This window comes from Narcine bancroftii, chromosome 4, assembly GCF_036971445.1.
Source record: "Narcine bancroftii isolate sNarBan1 chromosome 4, sNarBan1.hap1, whole genome shotgun sequence".
Classification (NCBI taxonomy): domain Eukaryota; kingdom Metazoa; phylum Chordata; class Chondrichthyes; order Torpediniformes; family Narcinidae; genus Narcine; species Narcine bancroftii.
This window is the reverse complement of record NC_091472.1, coordinates 70,153,637-70,177,574: the sequence shown is the minus strand read 5'-3', so window position 1 is coordinate 70,177,574 and position 23,938 is coordinate 70,153,637. Positions and strand designations below refer to the sequence as shown.

Here is a 23,938-nt window from a genome sequence, read left to right as displayed (position 1 = left end):
GGATAACTTGACCTAAGAAGCAGTCACACTTGTTGGGTGACTGTTGAATTTATCGATGATCAAGGATGAGTCTTGTGTGCGAGACAATTACCGGAAACCAGATAGAAGTAATTTGGGATTCACAGCCATCATGGTTGGGAATTCTATATTGAGAAAGAAATGTGGAAATGAAAAGGAAGGCAGCGATAAAGGTAAAAGATGACATAGCAGCAGTAATCAGGAAATCAGCTTGGTTTAGATGAATAAGGAACAGTTTCTTAAGTTTATGTATCATGAAACCAATATAAGAACTGCCCATTTCAGATCATATATTTTATAAGAAGTAATAAATGAGTAAACTTATTTCAAAAGATCTTTCAGGGAAAATTGATTATAATGACATAAGATATAGGAGCAGAAGTGGGTCATTCCATCATGAGCTGATCTATTATCCCACTCAACCCCATCCCCTTCCTGCTCCGCATAACTTCTGATGCCCTCTCAATCACTGCCTTAAATCCACCCAATGACTTGGGCGCCACAGTTGCCTGTGGCAGCAAATACCAGAGGTTCACCATTCTAGCTATGGGGTCAAGAGTGTGACATGGGGTCGAGAGTGTGACATGGGGTCGAGAGTGTGACATGGGGTCGAGAGTGTGACATGGGGTCGAGAGTGGAGGGATTGGTTATGCAGAGTTATTTTTCCTTGCAGTCTTTTTTAGCCAGCCATAGAACGTCTGCCTCTGCTGCTACAGCTCTTGGTCTTCGAATGAACACTTGGATAACAAGAGCCTATTATCATCTGGCATTTGTTCCAACAAGAGCTGTTTGAATAGAAGATTGGAACTTTCACTAGATGCCAGGAACAGCATTTTGTCCATTAGTTCTGAAAGGGTGCGATCTCCCAACCCACTGAGGTGTAGTAGCTTTGTTGCTCTTTCCCTATGGGACATACCATATATGTGCAATAAAAGTACTTTTAAAACGTCATACTTGCTGGAACATGGTGGATCCCGTAGGAAGTCACTGACCCTCTTAGTGACAGCCTGGTCCAGGGCACTCACAAGATGGTAATAATGAGTGGTGTCCAACTCAACTTTGCGAAGGTGAAATTGTGGATCACCCTGCTGGAACTGTAGTTCAGGCTCAGGTGTCCAGAAAGGAGGCAGCTTCACAGGAATGGCTGCAGAATCCATGTTTCTCCAAAAATATATTTTTGGACACTTCGGGGTCGCCAATTGTGGCCACTGGAATCACAGTAGGCATGATGAAATAACCACACAAGGTGATTCTTCAGTAAATCAAATGGATTTACTGTTCAGAAAGCGCGCAATCTTTTAAAAGCACGAATCACATGCCTGACATGTGGTGATGTAATCAGGCACATACTCAGTTTAAATGGCTGAAGGGTGGTATTAAATATTTAAGGATTCATGCAGATAATAATTTAAATAATTGTATAAATTGTACTATTTACCATTAAAAAAGTTGAAAATTTTAAAAAATGGATTAATTTACCTATAACTCTAGTAGGAAGAGTTAATTGTATTAAGATGAATATATTCCCAAGAATATAGTATCTTTTCCAAACATTACCTATTTTAATACCTCTTTTTTTCAAGAACTGAATAAACATATAAAGAAATTACTCTGGAAAGGTTAAATGTCAAGAGTGTCTATAGAGAGGTTAACATGGACATATGAATTGGAAGGCTGAAACTTCCTAATTCCAAAAATTATTGTGCAGCACAAATTAAGTTTCTTGCATACTTTTTGAAAGAAAAGAAAAATTGGCATGGGTTAAAATAGAAATGAATAAATATGGAGAGAGAAAATTAGAATAATTTATATATAAATGGGATGCAAGACTGATGGTTAGAGAAAAAGAAACACTATTGTTGAAACATCTGATTAATATGTGGAATAAAATAAATGATGAAATTGGTATAAGAGGGTATATATCACCTAAAATGCCTTTGACCCAAAATTCCTTTACATAATTTTCAAAAGACAATCAATTGTTGGTTTTGTAAGGGGATTATATGTTGAAGGTTGTTATGAAAGAGATCAATTAATGACATATGAACAATTGAAAAATAAACATGGAATACCCCAAAATACTCTTGTTACTTTCAGGTGAGGGCATATTTGAGAGATAAGTTAGGACTAACCATGTTACTACCTGTCTGAAATGAAGTAGATATTCTTAACAGAAGAGGAATTGTTAAGAAATTTACTTTACTACAGTCAGAAACTTCTAAACATAGAGTTCATAAATCTAGACAGAGATGGGAACTGAATTTAAATGTCACATTTGATGAGTGAAGATGGGCGGATCTTTGTAGAGATTGTATGACTAATACTATTAATGTAAGATATAGATTAGTTCAATATAATTTCCTACATCAGTTATATCTTAGACCACAAAAAGTTGAATAGGTTGAAATCACACTTATCAGATCAACATTTCAGATATGGCGAAGAAATAGGAACTTTTTTACATTCAACTTGATCCTGTTCCAAGGTAAGACCTTTTTGGTTGGAATTAGCAAACTTTTTGGATCAAATATACAGGTGTTGTATTTCTGTAAAAGAACATTTTTTTTAATTAGGAAATATTGAAGGATCAAGACCTAAATTAAAATTGTCAATGTACCATTTAGAGTTTGTAAAAATCGCAAGAAAATGTATTGCAGTTACTTGGAAATCAGATATTCATTTGAGTATGGCACAATGGAATGCAGAAATTCAAAGTTGTATCCCTTTAGGAAAAAAATTACATATAATTGAAAAAATAAAAATACCGTGTTTCTACAAATTTGGAGCCCCTATACCCAAACATTAGGTTTAAAAATATAATGTTGAGCTTTCTGTACCTCTGAACCCACGAGAAATCTCCTCTAGAATGTATTAAAATTTTTTGGTAAAGTACGTATGTTGGAAGATATTCCTCTGTGCAATCCTGGCAGTCTTTTTTTCCTTTTCTATAACTATTCTCATACTGATTATTCTGAGGGTGGGGGGGAATTTGGGGAGAGGAAGGCTTTTGGGTGGGGGGGCTATATACTGTACCATCATGTATGTAATTTTAGTTTGTTATTTGTTTGTATTTTATATTAATATGTTGAATTGATCATGCATATTTGGAAAAATTTTAAATATTTTTTTAAAAAAAGGAAGTCTGAAATACCGCTAATGTCTTCCAAAATGAAGTCTGATGCAACATACTCAATCAGTTCCTCAGCCATCGCCTAGTCTCCCATTATAATTTCTCTAGTGTCATTTTCTGTAGGTCCTAAATACTCTTGCTTTTTGTTTAATTCTTAATGTACTTCAAGGCATCCACCATCAGACTGGTACCCAAAAGGGCAAAATAACAGGCCTCATTGACTACCGCCTTCTGGCACTTACCTCTACCATTATGAAATGCTTTGAGCGTCTGGTGATGGAATGCATCAAAGCACACCTCCCAGAGATGTTGGGCCCATTTCAATTTGTCTATAGAAGAAACCATTCCACAATGCTTTTTCCTTGTCGCTTCACTTCATCTGGCCCACCAGGAGAACAATGCCTCATACACCAGGCTGCTGTTCATTGACTTCAGCTCAGTATTTAATGCAATCATTACCCAGAGGCTGGTGGAGAAACTGTCCTCTCTGTAACTGGATCCTGGACTTCCTCACGGAAAGACCGCAGTCTTTCTGGGTCGGTAACAGAATATTGAGCACTGTCACACTGAGCACTGGCGCACCTCAGGGCTCTATGCTCAGTCCACTCATGTTCATTCTACTGACCCATGATTGCATTGCCAGATCCAGCTCCAACAGTTTCATCAAGATGGTAGATGACACAATAGTAGTTGGTCTCATCAGTAAAAACATTGAGTCACACTGCAAAGAGATGAAAAATCTGTCTGTTGGCTGCACAGCAAGGCCAATGCCATTTGGGGTCACTGGCCTTGAAGCTGCCCTTGCTGTTCACCCACCAGTTCGCTTGTTGGGGCCAGTGCCGCTGCGTGGGCTGCTGGCCTTTGGTTGTGCTTGCTGCCTGGAGCACTGGCTTGATCGTTGCCGTGGCGAGCTGCCACATTAGTATCCTTTTTGTTATTACTAGCTAGCCTCTTTTTAAAGTTAATCTTTTCCTTCCCAATGATCTTCTTAGTTGCCTTCTGTAAGCTTTTAAAAGCTTCCCAGCCCTCTATCTTCATTTTTTCTTCCTTATATGCCCTTTACTTTTATTTTGGCTTTGACTTGTCAGCCACAGTTGTGTCATTTTTCTCTTCAAATATTTCTTCTTTGGAATATTTTGATGGACTTTTACATTGGAGTTGATCATGTCAGTATTACTAGGTTGTTACTACCAAAGTGAATTTTCCAGAGCAGCAGGAACTTTGTTTCTGTGTTGTGATTCTTTCATTTACCATAATTTTTTTTTATCCAGAAAGAATCATTGCCCACCTATATTGTATTGCTTGTCTGGTATTCTTTCATCACTAATTATCCAAAATTTGGCCCTAATTCTCTTATACCTGGATTATAAATTGCTGGAATAAGTCATGCATCTATTAACTTTGAGTTAGTTTTGGCTAAGTTGAAGGAATTTCATCTTGTATTAGTTTTGATCAAATTTTTGAGTTCAAATAAAGTGATCTAAAGAAATTTGGCTCATCCATCATCATTTCATTGAATCCAGCAGTGCTTCCAAGGTACTTGAGGGGAAAGGAATCATAGGACTTCGACAATAAGCTAAGACTGGCCAGATCATTTTACTTGGATCTGTTAAACACTAAATTTTGAATTTTGCCACAATGCTTTTATAGATTTCCTTGTTTTTGTCATCAAGCTGTTTTTATCAAAATGTTTATGAAAGGCACCAATTATTGTCTTATGAAATTGTAAATTTTGAATGATTGTGTGCTACTGTGTAATTTTTAATTTTAAACATTATGTCAACAGAAACATCTGTTTTCCACTTAACCTTTGAAATTAATGTTTAAAATATTTTCTATTTCTTCTCAAGAATTTCAGCTGAAATATCTCTGCTTTTTAACCTTAGGACTAAGTCTTGATCAAGTGGATATTTTATGGCACTGCCTTGTGGAGGATCCTGAATGCTATGATGACGCATTACATTGGTTCCTAAATCAGGTTCGCAGTAAAGACCAGCATGCAATGGGCATGGAGACATACAAACATTTATTTTTAGAAAAGGTTGGTTAAAAAGTATTGATTATATCCTGCAAACCTGCAGGATTTTCTTCATACTTGAGAGGCGTTTATAAAGGGATGAAATGTTAGTAAAGATGAAATAGGTGGATAGTGTGCTAAATATTTTGTAAAAGATTTTGTCTTGTTATAATTTGAGTAATTTATGGGTGACAATTTTACTTGTTTTCTCATTCTGTCAAATTATATGTTTATATACTTCAGATGCCACAGTTAAAACCAGAAACTATCAGTATGACCGGTTTAAATCTATTCCAGCATTTGTGCAATTTGGCTCGGCTTGCAACCAGCACTTATGATGGTGGTTCCAGTTCAGAGGTGAGAAAAAAATATAATTTTAATTCTTTCAAAATCGTACAAAACCAAAAATTATGTACAACTTATAAACCACTTTCTCAACCCAGTTGCCACATCCAATGATTTCAAAGCTTGTTGAAGTTCCACGTATTGGTTGCAATAGTTTTTATTATTGTATTTATAGATATGGAATCTGCACCTAAAATACCTGACATTGTCTTTTGTTAGAATACTAAACACTTGGAAATTAGAAATAGTATATTTGTGATACAATATTTTGAATTAATTGACAAAGAAGTATAGAAAGCATGAATTATTGGAGACAAATTATTTTTCAGATTGGAAGGAAGTGTCCATCTGAATGTTTTGGCCTCATTATTAGTCCATGGCTTTTTATGAAATAAATGATGAATCTAGAAGTAAATGTTTTATTTCAAGTTTATCAATAATGCCAAACTTGTAAATGAAGTAAAACAGACTGTAGAAGTGTACACGCATAATAATGCATAGGTAAATAGCATTAGATTTCATCAGTTATGTGTGAAATTTGCATTGGAAAGGAAGAATGAGGAATGTTGGTTTAAACTAATATACACAGTTTAAACCAAATGCCTGTGGGGAAAGTCCTAAAAATTCAAATATGATGATGAACTGATGATGTTTCCTCAGCATGTAACACCTGAGTTTTGTTCTAGAGGCATGCAGGACAACAGAAAGGAACTTGTCACAAATCTCTGCATTCACAAGTTGGGCACAAACTTTACTTGAAAGATTAATTCAGAGCATATAATTACAAGAAGAATATCCAAGTTGCCAAAAGCAACTTGGAGATGTACTGATGTGAGGCTCGGATTATTTTTCTTTGAACAGAGAAGTTTGAAGAGACATTTGATGGATATTTTATGTAACCAGGTCAAATTTACAATAACTATTGAGTGAATCAGATTCGCTTTCAAATGGGAATTGTTTTTTTTGTGTTTACTGAGTTATTTGTAGAAAGCAAAATAAATGTAATAGAACAAAGGAATTTGGAGAGATCTTGAGTGGGCTGAATTTTACTTTAAATTTCTTCCAAGTTCTAGTGAAATCAACAGCCACATTCTTGAGAAAATTACACATGTAATGGTAACTGCACATTGATGTGTGTTAGAAGAGCTTTGGAAAAGTAATGCAGTAAACCCATGGTATCCAAAATTCAAGCAACTGGCAGCCTCAAGCAACCAGCAAAGAAATTGTTTATGAAGAATTTTTTTAAATTCTTTGCATCTGTTAAGAGACGTATCATAGTTGGGATTAGGTGTGAAACCAATGACTGAGTTGATGGTACTGAACAAGACCTTGGGATTATGAGAGTTGTTGTAAATTAGGTTAGCAAAATATTTTGTTCTTTTGACTTTTACTGTTTCTTGGTATATGTGCAGGTTGTTTTTCAAAATTTTGTGGGGAAATTTGTAGTTTATCCTGCTTCTACTTTCGTTCAACTATCCTACACTCCCTCCTCAGGGCTTTGGCAGACTTAAGCTTAGGTTTTTTCACTTTGTGAGGCTACAGCATTCATGATAGGAAAACAGCTAGTATTATATAGGGAAGTACCGTAAATATTCGAGTATAATGCGAACCTTTTTTCCCCTCAAAAATTGGGGGTGGGGGTCGCATTATACACGGGAGTAAAATTTAATTTTTTTCTGCAACTCACAACTTGGGCTGAAGAGATGCCAGCGCTACTCAGGTGGGTGAGGTGAGGGGTCGTGAGAGACAACATCGCAAATTGGGCGGGTGAGGGGAGGGGGTCGTATTGTACATGGGTAAAACTATTCCCCATTTTTCCCCTCAAAAATGGGGGGGGTGGGTTTGTCGCATAATACATGGAAAGCATTATACACGAATATTTACGGTAAGTTCCTCAGTATGGTGGTGGGAAGGTGACGCTATTTGGAACTGCTATAAGGACCTGAGAATTTATTAGCAGTCCACGAGTTAATGTAATGGGAATAGAGTATAGGAAGACAAGATTTGTTAGGGGAGCAAGGCAGGGATAGGTTGAAAGTAACAGCTATGTGGTCTGACACTGCTTTTCGGCAGTTAAAACTTTTTTATGACCATGAACACATTTTGCTAATTGAATGCCTACTCTGCCATTCTATGTTGGTACATATTATAATGATGATAAACAGAATGTTAACTTTTTTCCTCAAGCAGCTTTGTGGGATGGATCAACTCTGGGGCATTGCATTAAGAGCTCAAACAGCTGATGTTAGTCGAGCAGCAATCCAGTACATCAATTCGTATTATATTAATGGTAAGATTTTTTATTTTCAATATTTTTAAATTAATGGCTTGTAACGCTTATTTAGTTGAAACTGTGTGGTGCTGAACAAAATAAAGGGTTAGGGAACAGTTGAGAGTGGGAATGATGTGCTACATTTCTTCTGGAACCTGCAATTCCTCGTGCTCTCCCTTCATAGCATACTAAACCATCTAGCATCTTGCTGAAAGAAAAGAAACAAAAGCAGTATAAGAGCATAAGGTATCAGTGAAAGAAGGAGTTAAGACATATCAGAAGATAATAGATTAAAATGGAGATAAAAACATAATTGACAATTAAGAAAGGCCATATTCTTCAGCATAATTTGGAGAGGAACAGAGATCACTTGAAATATCAAAAAATTCAACTCCTTACTACTTTGCCATCTTTTTGTCATTTTCCCATTGTTCAAAATATCACTTTTGATTGAGAGAAAATACAATATAATATACTTTCAATAATTCTTTTACTATCTTATTGATGTAATAAAACAGCTGTTTATCTAACTTGCATAGTTAAACATTTCAGAGTGATTCCTTTGTGCCATTTCTGGTTATATCTTCCAGTTGAAAATAGAAACCTGATAAATTCTTAACATCAAATTACTTAATTTATGAATTTAACTTAATCACTATTTATTTACATTGTCTAAGAATTATTTGAAATAAGTACAAATAAATGAGTTTGCAATTATTACAGGTAAAACTGGTTTGGAGAAGGAACAAGAATTTATTAGTAAGTGTATGGAGAGCCTCATGATGGCATCAGAAAATCTTGAGAAAGAATCACAATCCAGTCTTACTATCATTGAAAGGGGGCTTTTGATGCTGAAAACACACCTGGAAGCATTTAGGAGAAGGTAAATAAATGTTTAAATATAATTTTCTTAATGGTTACCTTTTGATTTTTATATCCTTTCTCTTTCGTTTGCCAACAGACTGGTGGATGATCCTCTTTTCTTACATACACTTGTAACATACATTTCGTACATAATTCATACATTTACTTAAATCTTGGAACTAATAAAATGTATGAATTCCAATGAAAATTATGTTGTGGACTTTGGCAATCTTCATTAAAGTTGTGGAAATATTTTTATTGTAATAAATATTTAATATAAATTGTTTAGACATTAAAAAAATCAAACACGTTTAAAATCGTAATGCAGGATTTAAATTTTTTTGTTGAGGTACAATATAAGAAGGTAATTGCCATTTTACTTTTCATTGTTCCATAGGTTTGCATACCATTTACGGCAGTGGCAGATAGAGGGAACAGGTATTAGCAGTCATTTAAAAGCTCTTAGTGATAAGCAGTCCTTACCATTACGAATTGTTTGTCAACCAGCAGGGCTGCCTGACAAGGTAATTAAACTTTTGTGAGTTGTTCCCAAGTAGTACAAAGCTATAGTATGGACTAAATTGTATGGTTTGGACCAAATGTATTTGTTTAGGTAAACAAATTTAGTTGCTGTAATGCTCTGCACAACATCTTTATACTAACTTCATCATTCTGTTCAAGGACACTGTGCAGTGTTCTTGTTTTATTTCCTTCTCCAGAAAATATAATAAAAAAGTAAGATGTTACTTTAGTTAAAAGTTCAGAGATGATGCAGATTTGCATGTTATTTTTGAAAAGAAATCCCACTAACATTGTGGAACTTCACATTGTAGCTTAATCCCTGCCCTGCTGTACCCTCTGCCTGGGGTCCAGTTTAATCAGTGCTGGCCAAGTCTGCATCAGTGACAGTGCTTGCTAACAGGAAAATTGTCAGTGAGAGCAATACAATTGAGGCCATTCTTGGTTACTTCATATGCAGGTGCATTATCTATCCTGGAGTTTGGATATTAACCATGAACTGATTGAATGACAGTAACGATTAACTCCAGTTCCAGTCAGATAGATCAACTGATTGCAAATGAACATTCTGTTGATGTAGAAAATGCAATTATTTTAATAAGCATTTTCAATATATTTTTCTTATTTTAAGACTACTTTTCTGTTGGAAATAGAATGACTAAATTGGAAGATTAAAAATCTAATCCAGCTCAAAGCAGAAATGGCGTTCGGTTTAGCTTTTATTCCCCTACCTACCCTGACACAGGTTTGCAGGTTGCTATAAATCCTGAAAGTCTTGACAAAACATGTATATCAATTGCAAGCTGATCTCAAAAATGAAGTAATTAACCTTTATCTCCAAATTGTTTTTAGATCCTAAATTATTCATTTGTGGAGTTATTTAAGACTTTCTTAATTCTTTATAAATATGTTGGCATTTTGATATAAAGCTGTTTGTCTATTTCTATTTTGTCATGTATTAGTTCACCCTTGTGCTGTTTTATGCTTTAGAACATTGAAATATGTGTATGTATTTGTTGACTCCTTTTAATTAAGTGTACAAATTTTTTGTTCATGTATTTTTTTTACAAAATATATTGAAGTGCAGCAAGAAAGCATTTCAGTGCATATGTATGTTGTGCAATGTATATGAAAATGTACTAATTGTCCTTAAATTTCAAGACCTTTCTATAGAATATGCGATATTGTACCAAACATTATACAGGGTAGAGGCCGAATGGTTTATCTTCTGTGTGGCTTTTTGATTTGTACATTAAGGGGGAAATTGAATTCAAAAAATGGGAAAGTTGATAAGAGAGAGAAATTACTTTTCCTTGGATTTCGAATGGTTAGTCCATGTAAGGTTCTCAGTCCCTGTTTCCTTTAGACATTAGTTTTGTGCATGCTGCTTTGTTTAACTTTGGATGAAGAAAGACTGTAGAAAGCGATAGTGTAGAAAGATTTGTCCTGAAATGCAGAGCAGTCAGACTGCTGCATTTCAATGATTTGGAATGTGAACGTAGGAAAGTCTTATTACAACAGTACCTGACACTAGTGAAATCACGCTAGAATATTTTGAGCAGTTGTAGTCCTTTTTTAAGGAGAGATATTGTATAATTGGAGACAGTTCAAGGAAGATGACCCCACATATGAAGGAATTTGCTTATGAGAAAAGATTGAACAGTTTGGGTCTTATTCAATGAGGTTAGAAAAATTAGAAGCAATCTTTTTTAAAGCATTTTGAATTTTGGGGTTTTATGACCGGAGGTTGTTGCCTCAAAATAGTGGGAATAATGAAAGTGGAGGATGATTTCTTTAACATAATCAAAGCTGACACATTTTTAATCAGTAAGGGAATCAAAAATTTTGAGAATAAGGGTGGAAGGACAGAGTTTTATTTTTCCAACTTAACATTAAATACTCTCTTACAAGAAAATGGTCATTATAAGGAATGATGGCTCATGATTAAATTATCATACTGGTAGTCAAGAGGCCTGAATTTGTAACTTTAAGGAATGTGCAATCGGCAGCACAGCAACGAGGAATTTAAAATAATTTCATTAAATAATCTGTAATAAAATACAGATATTCACCGACTTGCAACCTACGTGACTTGCGTCCATCGTACATGCAACAGAATTTTAAAAATATATAAAAGAAAAAATATAACTTTTATGTGGTTTATATTATATTTAACAAATGAAAACAGGGATACAGGGGATGTAAGAACCAAAATGTGTGTACTTACTTTGTTAGTCAGTGTCCCGGGGTTCACAGGCTAGGCGCGACCATCTTGATTTCTGTGCGCATATTCACGTCTTCAGTTGGTGCATACGCGGTGGGTTTGTGTAGTGGAGTTTGGTTGATGCGTGTGCGAGAGTCAAGGGCACGGATTCATTATTGTCAGGGCACTCCGCCACACAGACCCATTGCGCACGCACCAACCGAAGATGCGCGCAAGCACACAGGAGTCAAGGTGGCTATGCTCAGCCTATGGACTCTGACAAACTGACTAACAAAGTACGTATGAATATTTTAGCTCCTACATGCCCTATATCCCTGTTATAGTTTATGAAATACAACATTTGATTAAAAAGTTTGCTTTAAGCCGTTGGTACTCCACATGCGTGGGCAAAATTCTGACTTGCATCCATTTTGAGATACAATGGATCCTTCAGTCCCAATTGAGTTCGTAAGTCAGGGAAAATCTGTAATAAACTATCCTTGGTAACTGGTCTACTGATATCTTTCAGTCTGGCCTATATGTAGCTTATGTCCAAAATGTTGACTCTCTGAAATGGCTGTGCAGTATATTTATTTACTGAAGGGCAACTTGGAATGGACAGCATATACCTGTACTGTGTTTGGCAGTATTGGTAATACATTAAAAGAATGTAGCATTCATTTCTATTTGTAGCAATAGATTTAGACAGTGTACTGTCAGCAAATCACAATATTACATTGTGTACAATACTTTTGAATTACAAGCTACATATTAAAAGATAACTGATATAATGTCTGGATTTGATTATGCAATCTCTCTCTTTGATTATTAGTTATTTTACTTTAAAGTGCAGTTAATCATACCATTTAAGTAATCAATGGGTGGTTCCAGTTTGTTCAAAAAAGATTCTTCATTTGCATATATTATTTTGACTTCTTTTTAATATTTGCTAAAATGTCCATTAACATAAAGATTGTGGATGTAGTTGACTTTTTTCCTACTAACATTCAGTGTTATTGTATATTTGCTAAATAGGATATTTAATCACCTAATTAAATATAAAATGTTTAAAATCTAGAAATGGTATGTGGAATTGCTTTAAAAATTGAATATACCATTTATTTTATTTTCACTCATTTCACTTTGTAGATGACTATTGAAATGTATCCTAGTGACCAAGTTGCAGACTTGAGGGCTGAAGTTACCCACTGGTATGAGAATCTACAAAAGGAACAAATGAGTCAGCAAGCTCAGCTTCAAGAATTTGGCCAAAGCAGCCGGCAAGGAGACTTTACTGGTGTGTGCTCTTTGTGTAATTGTGTAATTCCACACTATCACACTATTCCCATCATTCTGAATAGCATAGTCTGTTACTTGCCTTGGTTCCTGTGGAGTGCTTTCTTTGAGCTCCATTTAAGACCTTTTCCTCTGCCTTTCCACCTCTATATTCGGTAATGACTTTGCCTTTTGCATCAGCAGCTGTTCCTATACATGGTCTTACACCTGTACCTGCAGGTATACCTGGCATCTCTGTCTTTTTTGGTAAAAGGACAATTCTTAACAGTGTGTAAGAACAGTGAAGCCTTGGGATTCAAACCTATAGTCTTCTCAAGTGTGCTGTGCAGGTTGATAGAGTATTTCAGAAGGCTTATGTATGCTGGCCTTCATTAGTTAAGAGGTGTGAGGTAATTAATCAGAATTTATTGTCATGAACATGTCATGAAATTCAATGTTTTGCAGCAGCATTATTGTACATTGTAGGTGCAAAATTTCTATAAATTATATTTATGTAAATACACTATTTAAAAAAAATTGGTGCAAAAGAAGAAAAACATGTGAGGTAGTGTCTGTGGTTCAATGTCCAATCAGAAATCTAATGGTAGAGGGGAAGAAGCTGCTTTTGTACTGATGGCTGTTTGTCTTCAGGCTCCAGTACCTCCCTTCTTCCTGGTGGTAGCAGTATGAAGATGACATGGCCTGTGTGGTGAGGGTCCTAGATGATCAAGGCTGCTTTATTGAGACACCGCCTCTTGTAGATGTCCTTAATGGAGGGAAAACTAATGCCCATAAGTTCACAACTCTCTGTTGCCTTTTCCTCAAGTCAAGTCACCATGCTCGCACGGTAATGATGAGATGGCATTTCTCCAGAATCATGGAGGAGATTTACATAAATACAAGTTAAAATATTAAGACATATACAATGAAAGTCCATGGTACACTATCCATATATGTCCTGGGAATTCAGGAGCCTGATGGCTTTGGGGAAAAAACTGTAAGGGTCGAGTGCTATAGTACCTCCTACCAAATGGCAGAAGGGAGAAAAGTTTACGTGAGGGATGTGTGAAGTCCCTCACAATGTTTATTCTTTCTGCATGCATCGTGTGTTGCAGATGTCAGTCATGGTAGGAAGAGAGCCCCCAATGATCTTTTTCGCTGATCACTATCCTCTGCAGGGTCTTATGGTCTGAGGTGATTCAGCTTCCAACCCAGACAGTGATGCAATTGCTCAGAATGCTCTCAATACATCCTCTGTAGAATGTAGTGAGGATGGAGGGTGGGAGATGAACTTTCCTCAGCCTTTGCAGGAGGTGCTGCTGAGCTTTCTTAGCTGTGGAGCTGCCTTGTGCTTCGTCACCTTCATAACCTGTCAGAATGCGCTCTATGGTACACTTGTCAAAATTTGCAAGGGTCTTTGGTGATGTACCAAATCTTTCCAAACTTCCAATGACGTTTGCCACTGGCAAGTCTTCTTCATGATTGCATCAACATGAATGCCCCAGGATAGAACTTCAGAGATGTTGAAGTTCTTTATCCTTTCCACTGCTCAATGAGGACTGGTTTGTGTTCTCGTGGTTGCAGTTCTAGAAAACTATAGTTGGACCGCATTTGGAATATTGTGTTCAGTTCTGGTTATCTTATTACAGGAAGGATGTGGAAGCTTTGGAGAGGATGCAGAGGAAATTTACCAGGATGTGGCCTGATTTGAAGAAAGTGTCTCAAAAGGCAAAGTTAACAGAGCTAGGGCTTGTCTCTTTGGAGTGAAGAAGGATGAGAGATGACTGAATAGAGGTCTACATGATTATGAGAGGCATTGCTAGGGTGGACAGCCAGCACCTTTTTCCTGGGGCAACAGTAGAAAATACCAGAGGACACCTGCATAAGGTGAGGGGAGGAAAGTTTGGGGGAGAATTCAGATGTAAACATTTTTGGCATAATGGGAGAGGGTGCCTGGGAAAGTAATGCCAGGGGTGGAGGAGGAGGCTCAAGTAGCGGGCACAGGGATGTGAGGTAGATTGCTGAGTAGGTTTATCTAGGTCAGCACAACGTTGTGGGCCAAAAGGCATGTTCTATTCTGTAATTTTCTATGTTCTGTTTCTAGCTTCCACTCCTGTTTTCATTCATTCATTGTCAATTGTTGATACCTATTTTGTATTTGTTGTTTTATTTCCATCTACCCTGTGAAACATATTGAATCAATGTATATAGGTGCAGGGATAGGTCATTTAACCCTTCAGGCCTGTGCCACCATTCAATATTATCACTATCATGCAACCTCAGTACCTTATTTCCCCATACAATCCGGAAGTCCACAGTCAGCTCCTTGGTGATGGTGACATTGAGTAGAAGGTTGTTAGTACACAATTCAGCTGTTTTCGATCTCTTTACTGTCAGCTGACTCCTCACCCCTTCTACAGCCTGCTATGGTGGTATTATCAGCATACTTGTACATTGTGTAGTTGTTCCACCACACAGTCATAGGTGTAGAGTGTGAAGAGCAGGGGTCAAACTAAGCAACCTTGTGGTACTCTGGTGCTGATGGGGAATGTGGAGATGTTCTTGCCAATCTGTACTGATTGGCGGATTGGCGTCTGGAGGTGAGGAAATCCAGGATCCAATTTCACCATGGGATATTGAGGCCCAGTCTTGAAGTTTGCTGATTGGTTTTGAGAGGATAATGATGTTGAATGCTGAACTGTAATCGATATAAAGCATCTTTATGTATGCATCTTTGCTGACCAAGTGTTCCAGGGTTTTTTGTAGAAGCATGAGATGGCATCTGCCATGGATGTGTTCCTGTAGTAGGCAATTGAAATGGATCCATGTTGCCACTAATATGAGTGCAGTACAAAAAAATGTTGGAGAAACTCAGCAGGTCAAACAGTGTACTTTGAAAAGCAACGATAAAGATACATCACCAACCTTTTGGACTTGAGCCCATTATCAGGGTATGGAAAAATGTTGGCAGGTGCCAAAACAAAATGCTGGGGGGAGAGCAGTGGAAGGATCATGTCCCAAAGACAGGAAGTAATAGGTGGATAAGGGAGTGAGGGCACAACAACAAGCAGAGAGAGGAGGGATAGATCTGTACAGGGGTGGAGAGCTAAGTGAAAGACAACAAAGGGAAAAGAGAAGAGGGTGAATGGAGAGTAGGATAGCAGAACCCAGAGAAGTCAATGTAATTGTCATCTGGTTGATGAATGCCCATATGGAAATATCAAGTGTTATTCCGCCAATTCCTGGGTGGTCTTGGGAGGAAAGTATGAGGTCATGGACAGACATGTGAGTATGGGAGTGGGGCCCAAAATTTAAATGGTTGGCTATTGGGAGATCCTGTCATTCATATGGACAGAGTGAAGGTGCTCAGCGAAGTAATCTCCCAGTCTGCACCAAGTCTCTCTGATGTAGGGAAGACCATAAACGGAGTACCGGATGCAGTAGATCACTCCCATGGATACACAAGTGAAGTCTTGCTTCATGTGAAAGGATTGTTTGGGTACCCGAATTATGGTGAGGGAGGAGGTATGGGCACAAGCGTGACATTTTCTGTGACTACAGGAGAAGCTGGGGGCGGGGGGGGCGGGTTGAGGCGGTGGGGTGCACGAGTGAGTCATGGAGGGACCAGTCCCTACAGAAGGCGGAGAGGAGAGGGGAAGATGTGTCTAGTAGTGTTTGTAATTGACGGAAATTATGGAGGATAATATGTTGGATGCGGAGGCTGGTGGCATGGTAGGTAATGACAAGAGGAATCCTGTATTTGTTACATCTGGGGGCAGAGGGGGACAGGACAGATGAGTGGGAAATGGAGGAGATACGGGTAAGGGCTTTGTGAATGGTGGTGGGAAGCCACAGTTATGGAAGAAGGTGGACATTCCAGATGAGCATTTTAAAAGGTCAAAAGTTTAAACTACAATCTTACCATTTATCTGGTAGATTTTACACTCTTATGTAATATATAATACACACAAATATTGTAGAAACTACATGCAAATTCAACATCTTGAAAGGCAATCAGCAATCACATTATTTTTGCCTATATTGTAAATTCAAACTCCAACTTTACAATCGTCTATTATTTCATTTTACGCAAAGACACTAATGGATTATGAACAGTGTAAATTATAATTGGTTCCATAGCATTTCAAATGCAAACCTCAAAATGTTGCAAAGCCCATATAAGGAACAGTAATTCTTTTTCAATTATAGAATAATTCTCTTGATGCTGATTGAATTTCTTGGATATTTAAGCCACTGGATGTTCAATATTATTTCATCATTTTTTAAATATAATAAAGCAGCTCCTGTTGCTTTATCACTGGCATCAACTGCTAAAGAAAATGACTTTTCAAAGTCAGATGACTTCAGCACAGGTTTGTGACATAAAAAGGCTTTTAGTTTGTTAAATGCTTCCTGCAAATGGTTGTCCAAATAAACCTTTCACCCTTTTTCAAAAGGTTAGTCAGAGGAATTGTGATCACAGCAAAGGGTTTACCGAGTTTTCTATAATACCCTACAATTCCTAAAAAAAATCTCCTAACCGCTTTCTAACCCAGAAATTGTCTGAACTTTTGCCTGAACAGAAGCCAATTTTATTTCACCAACAACATAACCAAGATATGTAACTGTTGCATGACCAAATTTAGAGTAAAATTTTGCTTCTGAAGGTTTATTGAACAATTTCTCTAATGCAGAGGTATGTGCTTCCCTGTCACCAAATCATCAATCTAGATATCTGTATGCTCTAAATCTTGAATCACAGAGTCTATCATCCTTTGAAAGGTTCCTGGAACATTCTTCATACCAAATGGTAGAATACTGTATTCATATAAACCTAATGGTGTTACGCATGTGGAAAATTCTCTACCTCTTTCTATTAAGGGAGCACACTCGTAACCTTTTAATAAGTCCATCACTGTAAAAAATATAGCTTTTCCAACCTTATCCACATAATCATTCACCCTAGGGATAGGATAAGCATCTGTCTTTGTTACCGCATTAACTTTTCTATAATCTCTGTGTCACATCTGGAAACAAATCCTTAAATTTTAAAATTAATTGTTTCCTTTGTTCCTTTTCCTCAGGCTGCAAATGAGCCAACTTCTCATCCAAATTCTGCAAAATACTTGAATTAGATAGACGAACTGGAACAATGTTTTGTTTGAATGACTCACAAGAGACCGCTTATAATGTTTTATGATCCTCAAACCCTTCAGTTTTATCCACAACTAGTACTTCTAATGAAGGCTGTTTCTGGCTAATATCCAAATTCTCAAAATAAGGTTTTAACATGTTGAAATGGCAATTCAGCATTTTGCATCTCCGATCAGGTGTTTTAACTATGTAGTTTATCTATGTGTTCATTTATCTTGGATTCTGTCTCATATGGTCCTGAAAATTTTGCTCTAAGAGGATTAGAATTTGTTGGGAACAGAATTAATACTTAATCCCCTGATTTAAAAATTCTCTCTCTTGCGTTTTTATTTTTACCAAACTTTCATTTTATCTTGAGCCACTTTCAAATTCTCCTCACTATCTTAACACACTTTCTGCAAATGATTTTAAAACTTTGAAACATAATCTAACAAATTCAACCATATTAACCCATTGTTCATTCAACAACATTAAAGGTCCTCTAACTTTATGTCCAAACACCAACTCAAAAGAACTAAAATCTAATGATTCTTGTACAGACTCTCTCACTGCAAACAAAAGGGAATGGACCATCTTAATCCTTCTCATTCTCGAGACAATAGGTTCTCATCATGGTTTTTAGGGTTGAAAGGAATCTCTCCAAAGCCCTTTCAGATTCTGAATGATAACCAGATGACGGGATTTGTTTAGCTCTCGATTGATAAACTAATTGCTGAAACAATTCTGACATAAAATTACTCCCCTGATCTGATTGTATCTCTTTAGGCAAACCAACTAAAATGAAGGATTTCAGAAGAGCACTTGACACGGTCTTAGCTTTAATATTTTTAAGTGGTATGGCTTCTGGAAATCTGGAAGCTATACACATGATAGTTAACAAATATTCATTTCCAGGTTTCACCTTGGGCAATGGGCCAACACAATCCATAATAACTTTAGAAAAAAGTTCTCCAAAAGCAGGAATAGGTTTTAAAGGAGCCACTGAAGGGCCTAGATTAGGATTCCCCACAACCTGACAAGTATGACAGGTCCAACAAAATGCCACAACATCTTTCCTCAAATAAGGCCAATAAAATTGTTTCATAATTTTATAGATAGTTTTCTTTACCCCAAGATCATCACCAAAAGGTGTACTGTGGGCCAAGGTTAAGTGAACAGCTGCCCATTCTTCATTGGCAGGGATATCAGGTGATTTCCACTTCCTCATTAACACACCTTCATTGAAATAATATCCAACTGGCACTTTCTTAATTTAATCAGCAGGTAGAGCTTTATCTCTCACTTCAGCAAGATCAAGATCTGTGTCGTCTTCTCTCTATAAAATCTTTTTGAGATAACAACAAATTATTACCCTAAATTTTAACACTAGAACTCTGGTCCAACAAAGAAATATTTAATGTTTCTGGCAAGTCATCACAACCTGTTTGCTGCTCTGCACCATCACAGACTTCTGTCCTCTTGAAATCAGTTTGCAGAGCACTTTTTTTGCTGGCACTAATTTTCCATTTATTTTCGAACTTAATTGGTTACTGCATATTACTTTCTTGAAAAGGTCTATTGGGCACAAATCTTACGTTGTGAGTTAAAAACATACTCATCTGCAAATGTAGCAGAATCTTGCACCTTTTGGAAGTTTCCACTTGGCCTTAACTTAAACTTGGGTGTTAAAGAATAATCATCTGCTAATTCTGCAGAATCTGACTAGGTTTTTATTTTCTCTCAAACACCATTTGTTTCTCTTCTCTCTCCTGTCTAGGTTTCTCTAACTCTATCTCAAACTGCCTTTGCTTTTCTGCTTCTTTCGCCTGAATTTTAAGTATTTCTAACTCATACTTTCTCTCTCTCTCTCTCTCTCTCTCTCTATCTGTTCCAACTCTTGAGCAACATCTCGTTCTTTATCACCTCCTTCAAATCTGCAAAGATTGGCGATTCCGAAAACTTTTCAGAATATCGAAGAGGTTGACTTAAAATTTCTGTGTTTGTTTTTCAGGAGGACTTATGGGACCTGTAAGAATGATTTCCTCTGGACATGAACTTACCACAGATTATGATGAGAAAACACTGAATGAACTTGGATTTAAAGATATGCAGGTACTTGAAATGCCCAGTGTTCTTGTAAACATGGCTGAGTTGTTTAAAGGGAGTGGGAACAATCATTGTTGAGGCTTAGGACAGCCATTTGGCTCCTTCAGTTTATTTCTTTTCCTTGAATGTAGAGTAATCCAATGGTCCCATGCACCTTGTTTTTTTCCCTGGAGTCCTACAAATTATTTCACAAGTGATTATCCAATTTCCTTTTATAAGTACAAACATTTTTTTTCCTTTACATGTTGAGGATTCCAATTAAAACTATGCAGTTTATAAATTTTTTAAAAAATCATTACAGTCCCTTCACCTTGATGTTGAAATTGTGAAATCTATTCCCATCGTATTTTAATCTTATTGTGTTATGTACCAGACAGCAGCAATACAAATTAGCCCAGAGGGTGTTATATTTAAAGTAATATTCTTAATTATTAATAAACAATAATATAACACTTTAATTTAACTAACTTATCTAACTTAACCCCCAACTATGCGTGAATATAGTGGTTTGTGTGTGTGGTGTGTGGAATACCCCAAGCCACCACAGTTCAAGGCACAATTCTCGAAAGGCAGTTCAAAGTTGAAAGTTCAGTTTCAGAAATTCAGTGATGACACGTAGGCTTGAAATTGATGTGACACGTAGGCTTGAAATTGATGTGACACGCAGGCTTTAAGGTGGATGGGATATGCAGGCTTTAAGGTGGATGGGACCTGTAGGCCTTAGATGAAATTAGCAGTTCATGAAGTAGTTGAAAGAGACCGGGGGTGTCAGAATGTTTATAACTCACAAAATCCTTGCTGAGATGCTCCAGTGAAATGGGCTTTTTAGACGAATGCCAACCAAAACTTCCCTTTTCTTTGGCATAGGGGATACAAGGCAAGTGATGCTCACAAAGCTTCTAGAACCCTTTTTGTGGGTCAGCCGAACAGAAATTATTTTCACTCTTTTAGTCACAAAATGGTCTTCTCATTCCTCTATAACAGACAGGAAGAAATTTGATTGCCTATATACTCAATTCTTTATTATTAACAGGAGGAAATCAGGCAGATTGTCTATAACCACATACGAGGCCAATCCAGCACAGTATTTCTTCTTCAGAGAGCTGTTTGCTCCTGTGGTGTCTCCTTAAAATGGCCCCTGAGCAAAACTGTGTATTCATTCTTAATCTGTTGGTCACATGGTCTCTGCACCTGGGTTTTTTTAAATCTCTGTGTTGCTTCTCACCCTCCAAATGTATCTATTTAGGAACATGCTGTCTTCAAAGCCTACTGCCGGTTCAATCATTTTCCAAAACCTGCAGGTTTTTGTTATATCTGTTCTCTTAAAGTGGCAGTCCCACACAAATGAAAATGAACTGAAAAATGGACACATGTCCCAATTGTAATAGAGACAGCGTCTCCCCTTTTTCCCTAGATCCTGTATATTTGTCAAATCTCCTCCAAACCTCTTTACTCCAAGAGCAATAACAAATCTAATCCATTCTAAACTTGAAGCTGAATTCGCTTTCCACAGTAACTACTTTTCAAATGCCTCAGGCCCTCACATTCTTCACAAATGAGATGACCAGAATTGGAAGCGGTATTGTAATTATGGTCTGACCAATGATCATCGTCACTTTTATTCCTTTATTTTCTATCCCTTTTGTTAATGACTTTCAAGAATCCATAAGCTTTATGAATAACTATTAGTATTATTAATCATGGTGCTTAGAAACTTCTCTGAGGGTAATGAATCCCTGGAATTTTCTGACTGAAGGTAGTGGAGACCAAATCATTAGTTATCTTTAATGAAGTAATAGATAAATGTTTGAAAAATAGAGGAATTGAGAGTTATGGTAAACTGGGACAGATTTTTTTTCCTGCAAATCATGTCTAAGTCATTAAGACAGGGTTCATTTCTTCCATTCTGAAAAATGATCAATAAACTTTGCTTTTTGCTTTTGAGTTAAGTTCCTATCCTCTCTAATTCTGCTTTTTTACACTTCTGTCCCACATTCAGCTTATTATATTTTGCCCAGTACTTACCAGAAATATTGAGTTGATGACCATAATTTTCCCAGTTTTCTGTTTTATCTTCTCCATCCTTTGCAATTGAAATAGGAAATGGAATGCGAAGTTCCTCAAAATTATTTCAAAGTAGGTCCAATTTGATTTTATTCAATGGATTACTAGGAAGTATTTGATAAAGTCAAACACAAGAGACTGATTTTTCCACTGTAGCTAACTTGGTTATTTTTTAAACAGATGGTGTTTGTGTCTCTTGGAGCTCCACGAAGGGAACGCAAAGGCGATGGCATTCAGTTGCCTGCATCTTGCCTTCCTCCACCCCAAAAGGAAAATATTCCAATGCTTTTGCTCCTACAAGAACCACATCTTACTACCTTGTTTGATTTACTTGAGATGCTGGCCTCATTTAAACCACCCTCTGTGGATCAAACAATGGAAGACAATGAGGTAAGGTTTTTAAATGTATTAAATGTTTTGATCAATGAATGAAAAGTAGCAAGATTAGATTTATGTGTCTAGATCTCTCAAAGAAATTTTCTCTCAAACTATTTTAATTTTTTTTTTTGCTTTTTTTGTTCTTATTGCATAGATCCTGGGCTATCTTTAATTTGGAAGTCCATTGACAAGTATTAGCTTCAGAAAATTGGATTGAATTTGAATTTAGCATTATTGTAGCAATTTATTGCATACTTTATGTTAAATAATGCATGGAATCATTAAATTTATCAAAACGACTTCATTGATAGGAAGCCAGTTTCATTTCATCACATCTCACCCACCTGAGTTATTAAATCAAGCCAAGTCCTCCTTGTTCTTCCCTTCTGTTTAGGCTAGTGGCGAATTGAGATAAGGTGATCTGAAGCTTATTCAGCACATAAGTGAAAGACTTGATTGTTCCTTATATTATCTTTAAAAATCAATTGGTCATTAGATCCTTGTTATTGGAAACATGTTAATTAACTTTCTGTTGAATAATTTGCACTATTGCATCAAATCAAGAGTGACTGGTCAAGTTGACTTTTGTGGTTTATTGAATTACCTTTTGAGCATATTTGCAGCTTGGTTCAGATTCAATTGATCTTCAAATGTACTGATAAATCCTGATATAGATTGTTATATTGTATTAAAACATTTTGGCAAAGAGTAATGCCAAATGTTTGAAGATGTTTATTCCTTTGTCAGTGTATTTTTCTATTTTACAAGTACAGTATGTTGTAGTGTAATTTTTGCCTATTGATTTGTTTGCATTTGATCTATCCAGGGAAGATGAGGATGCTACATATTACTATTAATTTTAAACATAGTCTTGTACAAATAATTTTTTTTTGAAAATTTTATTAAAGATTTCCATTCATGTAATCATAGCCAAATATAAAATGTAATAATCAAATATTAATATCAAATCCATTACATGATGATATGAATCCTAATCCCCTCCCCTTCCCCAAACAAACCCGAAATAAAGGAAAGAGAAAGAAATAAAAGGAAGAAAAGATAGAAAAAGAGTAAGGTAAAGTAAGAAAACAAGAATAAAAATCTGGTTGCCAGAGGGTCACCCTCACCACTTGCCATAAGTCATTTAAATCTTTTAATACATTCAAGGAAGTTAACAAGGGTCTATAAATTAAGGACATTTTAAGTATTAAATCTGGATTCAGACATTTATTTTAAAAAATGCATTCATTTCATGAAATAACAAGATGTTGGTCAATAGCTGCATGGCTTTAATCTTGTAGTGTTAACAGAAAGGAAGATCTCTGCGATCCTTAAAATTAGATAGGTTACTTGTTGAATGAGATATGACCAGATTACTAAACCATGGGCAGCACAAATGACATAGTGGTTTGTGCAACATCTTTACAGCGCCAGTGATTGGGACTGGGGTTTGAATCCTGTGCTGCCTGTAAGGAGTTTGTCCATTCTCCCCGTGTCTGTATGGGTTTTCCCTGGGAACTCCAATTTCCTCCACTGTTCAATACGTACCAGGGATGTAGTTTAATTGGGTGTAAATTGGGCAGCATGGACTCGTGGGCTGAATGGCCTGTTACT

The 23,938-nt window shown here is 36.6% G+C and overlaps 1 protein-coding gene across 10 annotated transcripts in view; it reads left to right on the top strand.

The window, feature by feature from the left end:
• usp34 (ubiquitin specific peptidase 34) overlaps nt 1–23,938 on the top strand; it is a 264,058-nt gene that overhangs the window by 87,248 nt on the left and 152,872 nt on the right. For 8 of the 10 annotated variants that reach the window (XR_011355789.1, XM_069931549.1, XM_069931546.1 and 5 more), the window contains 8 exons: nt 5,035–5,189; nt 5,409–5,522; nt 7,698–7,800; nt 8,506–8,665; nt 9,044–9,170; nt 12,518–12,665; nt 19,788–19,888; nt 22,127–22,336. Coding sequence is in view for 9 of the 10 variants with exons in the window: in XM_069931549.1 (XP_069787650.1) it covers nt 5,035–5,189; nt 5,409–5,522; nt 7,698–7,800; nt 8,506–8,665; nt 9,044–9,170; nt 12,518–12,665; nt 19,788–19,888; nt 22,127–22,336 (1,118 nt within the window). In the remaining variant the exon portion in view is untranslated. The remainder of the gene's footprint in view (nt 1–5,034; nt 5,190–5,408; nt 5,523–7,697; nt 7,801–8,505; nt 8,666–9,043; nt 9,171–12,517; nt 12,666–19,787; nt 19,889–22,126; nt 22,337–23,938) is intronic. The other 2 variants (XM_069931547.1, XM_069931543.1) reach the window with 1 other exon arrangement.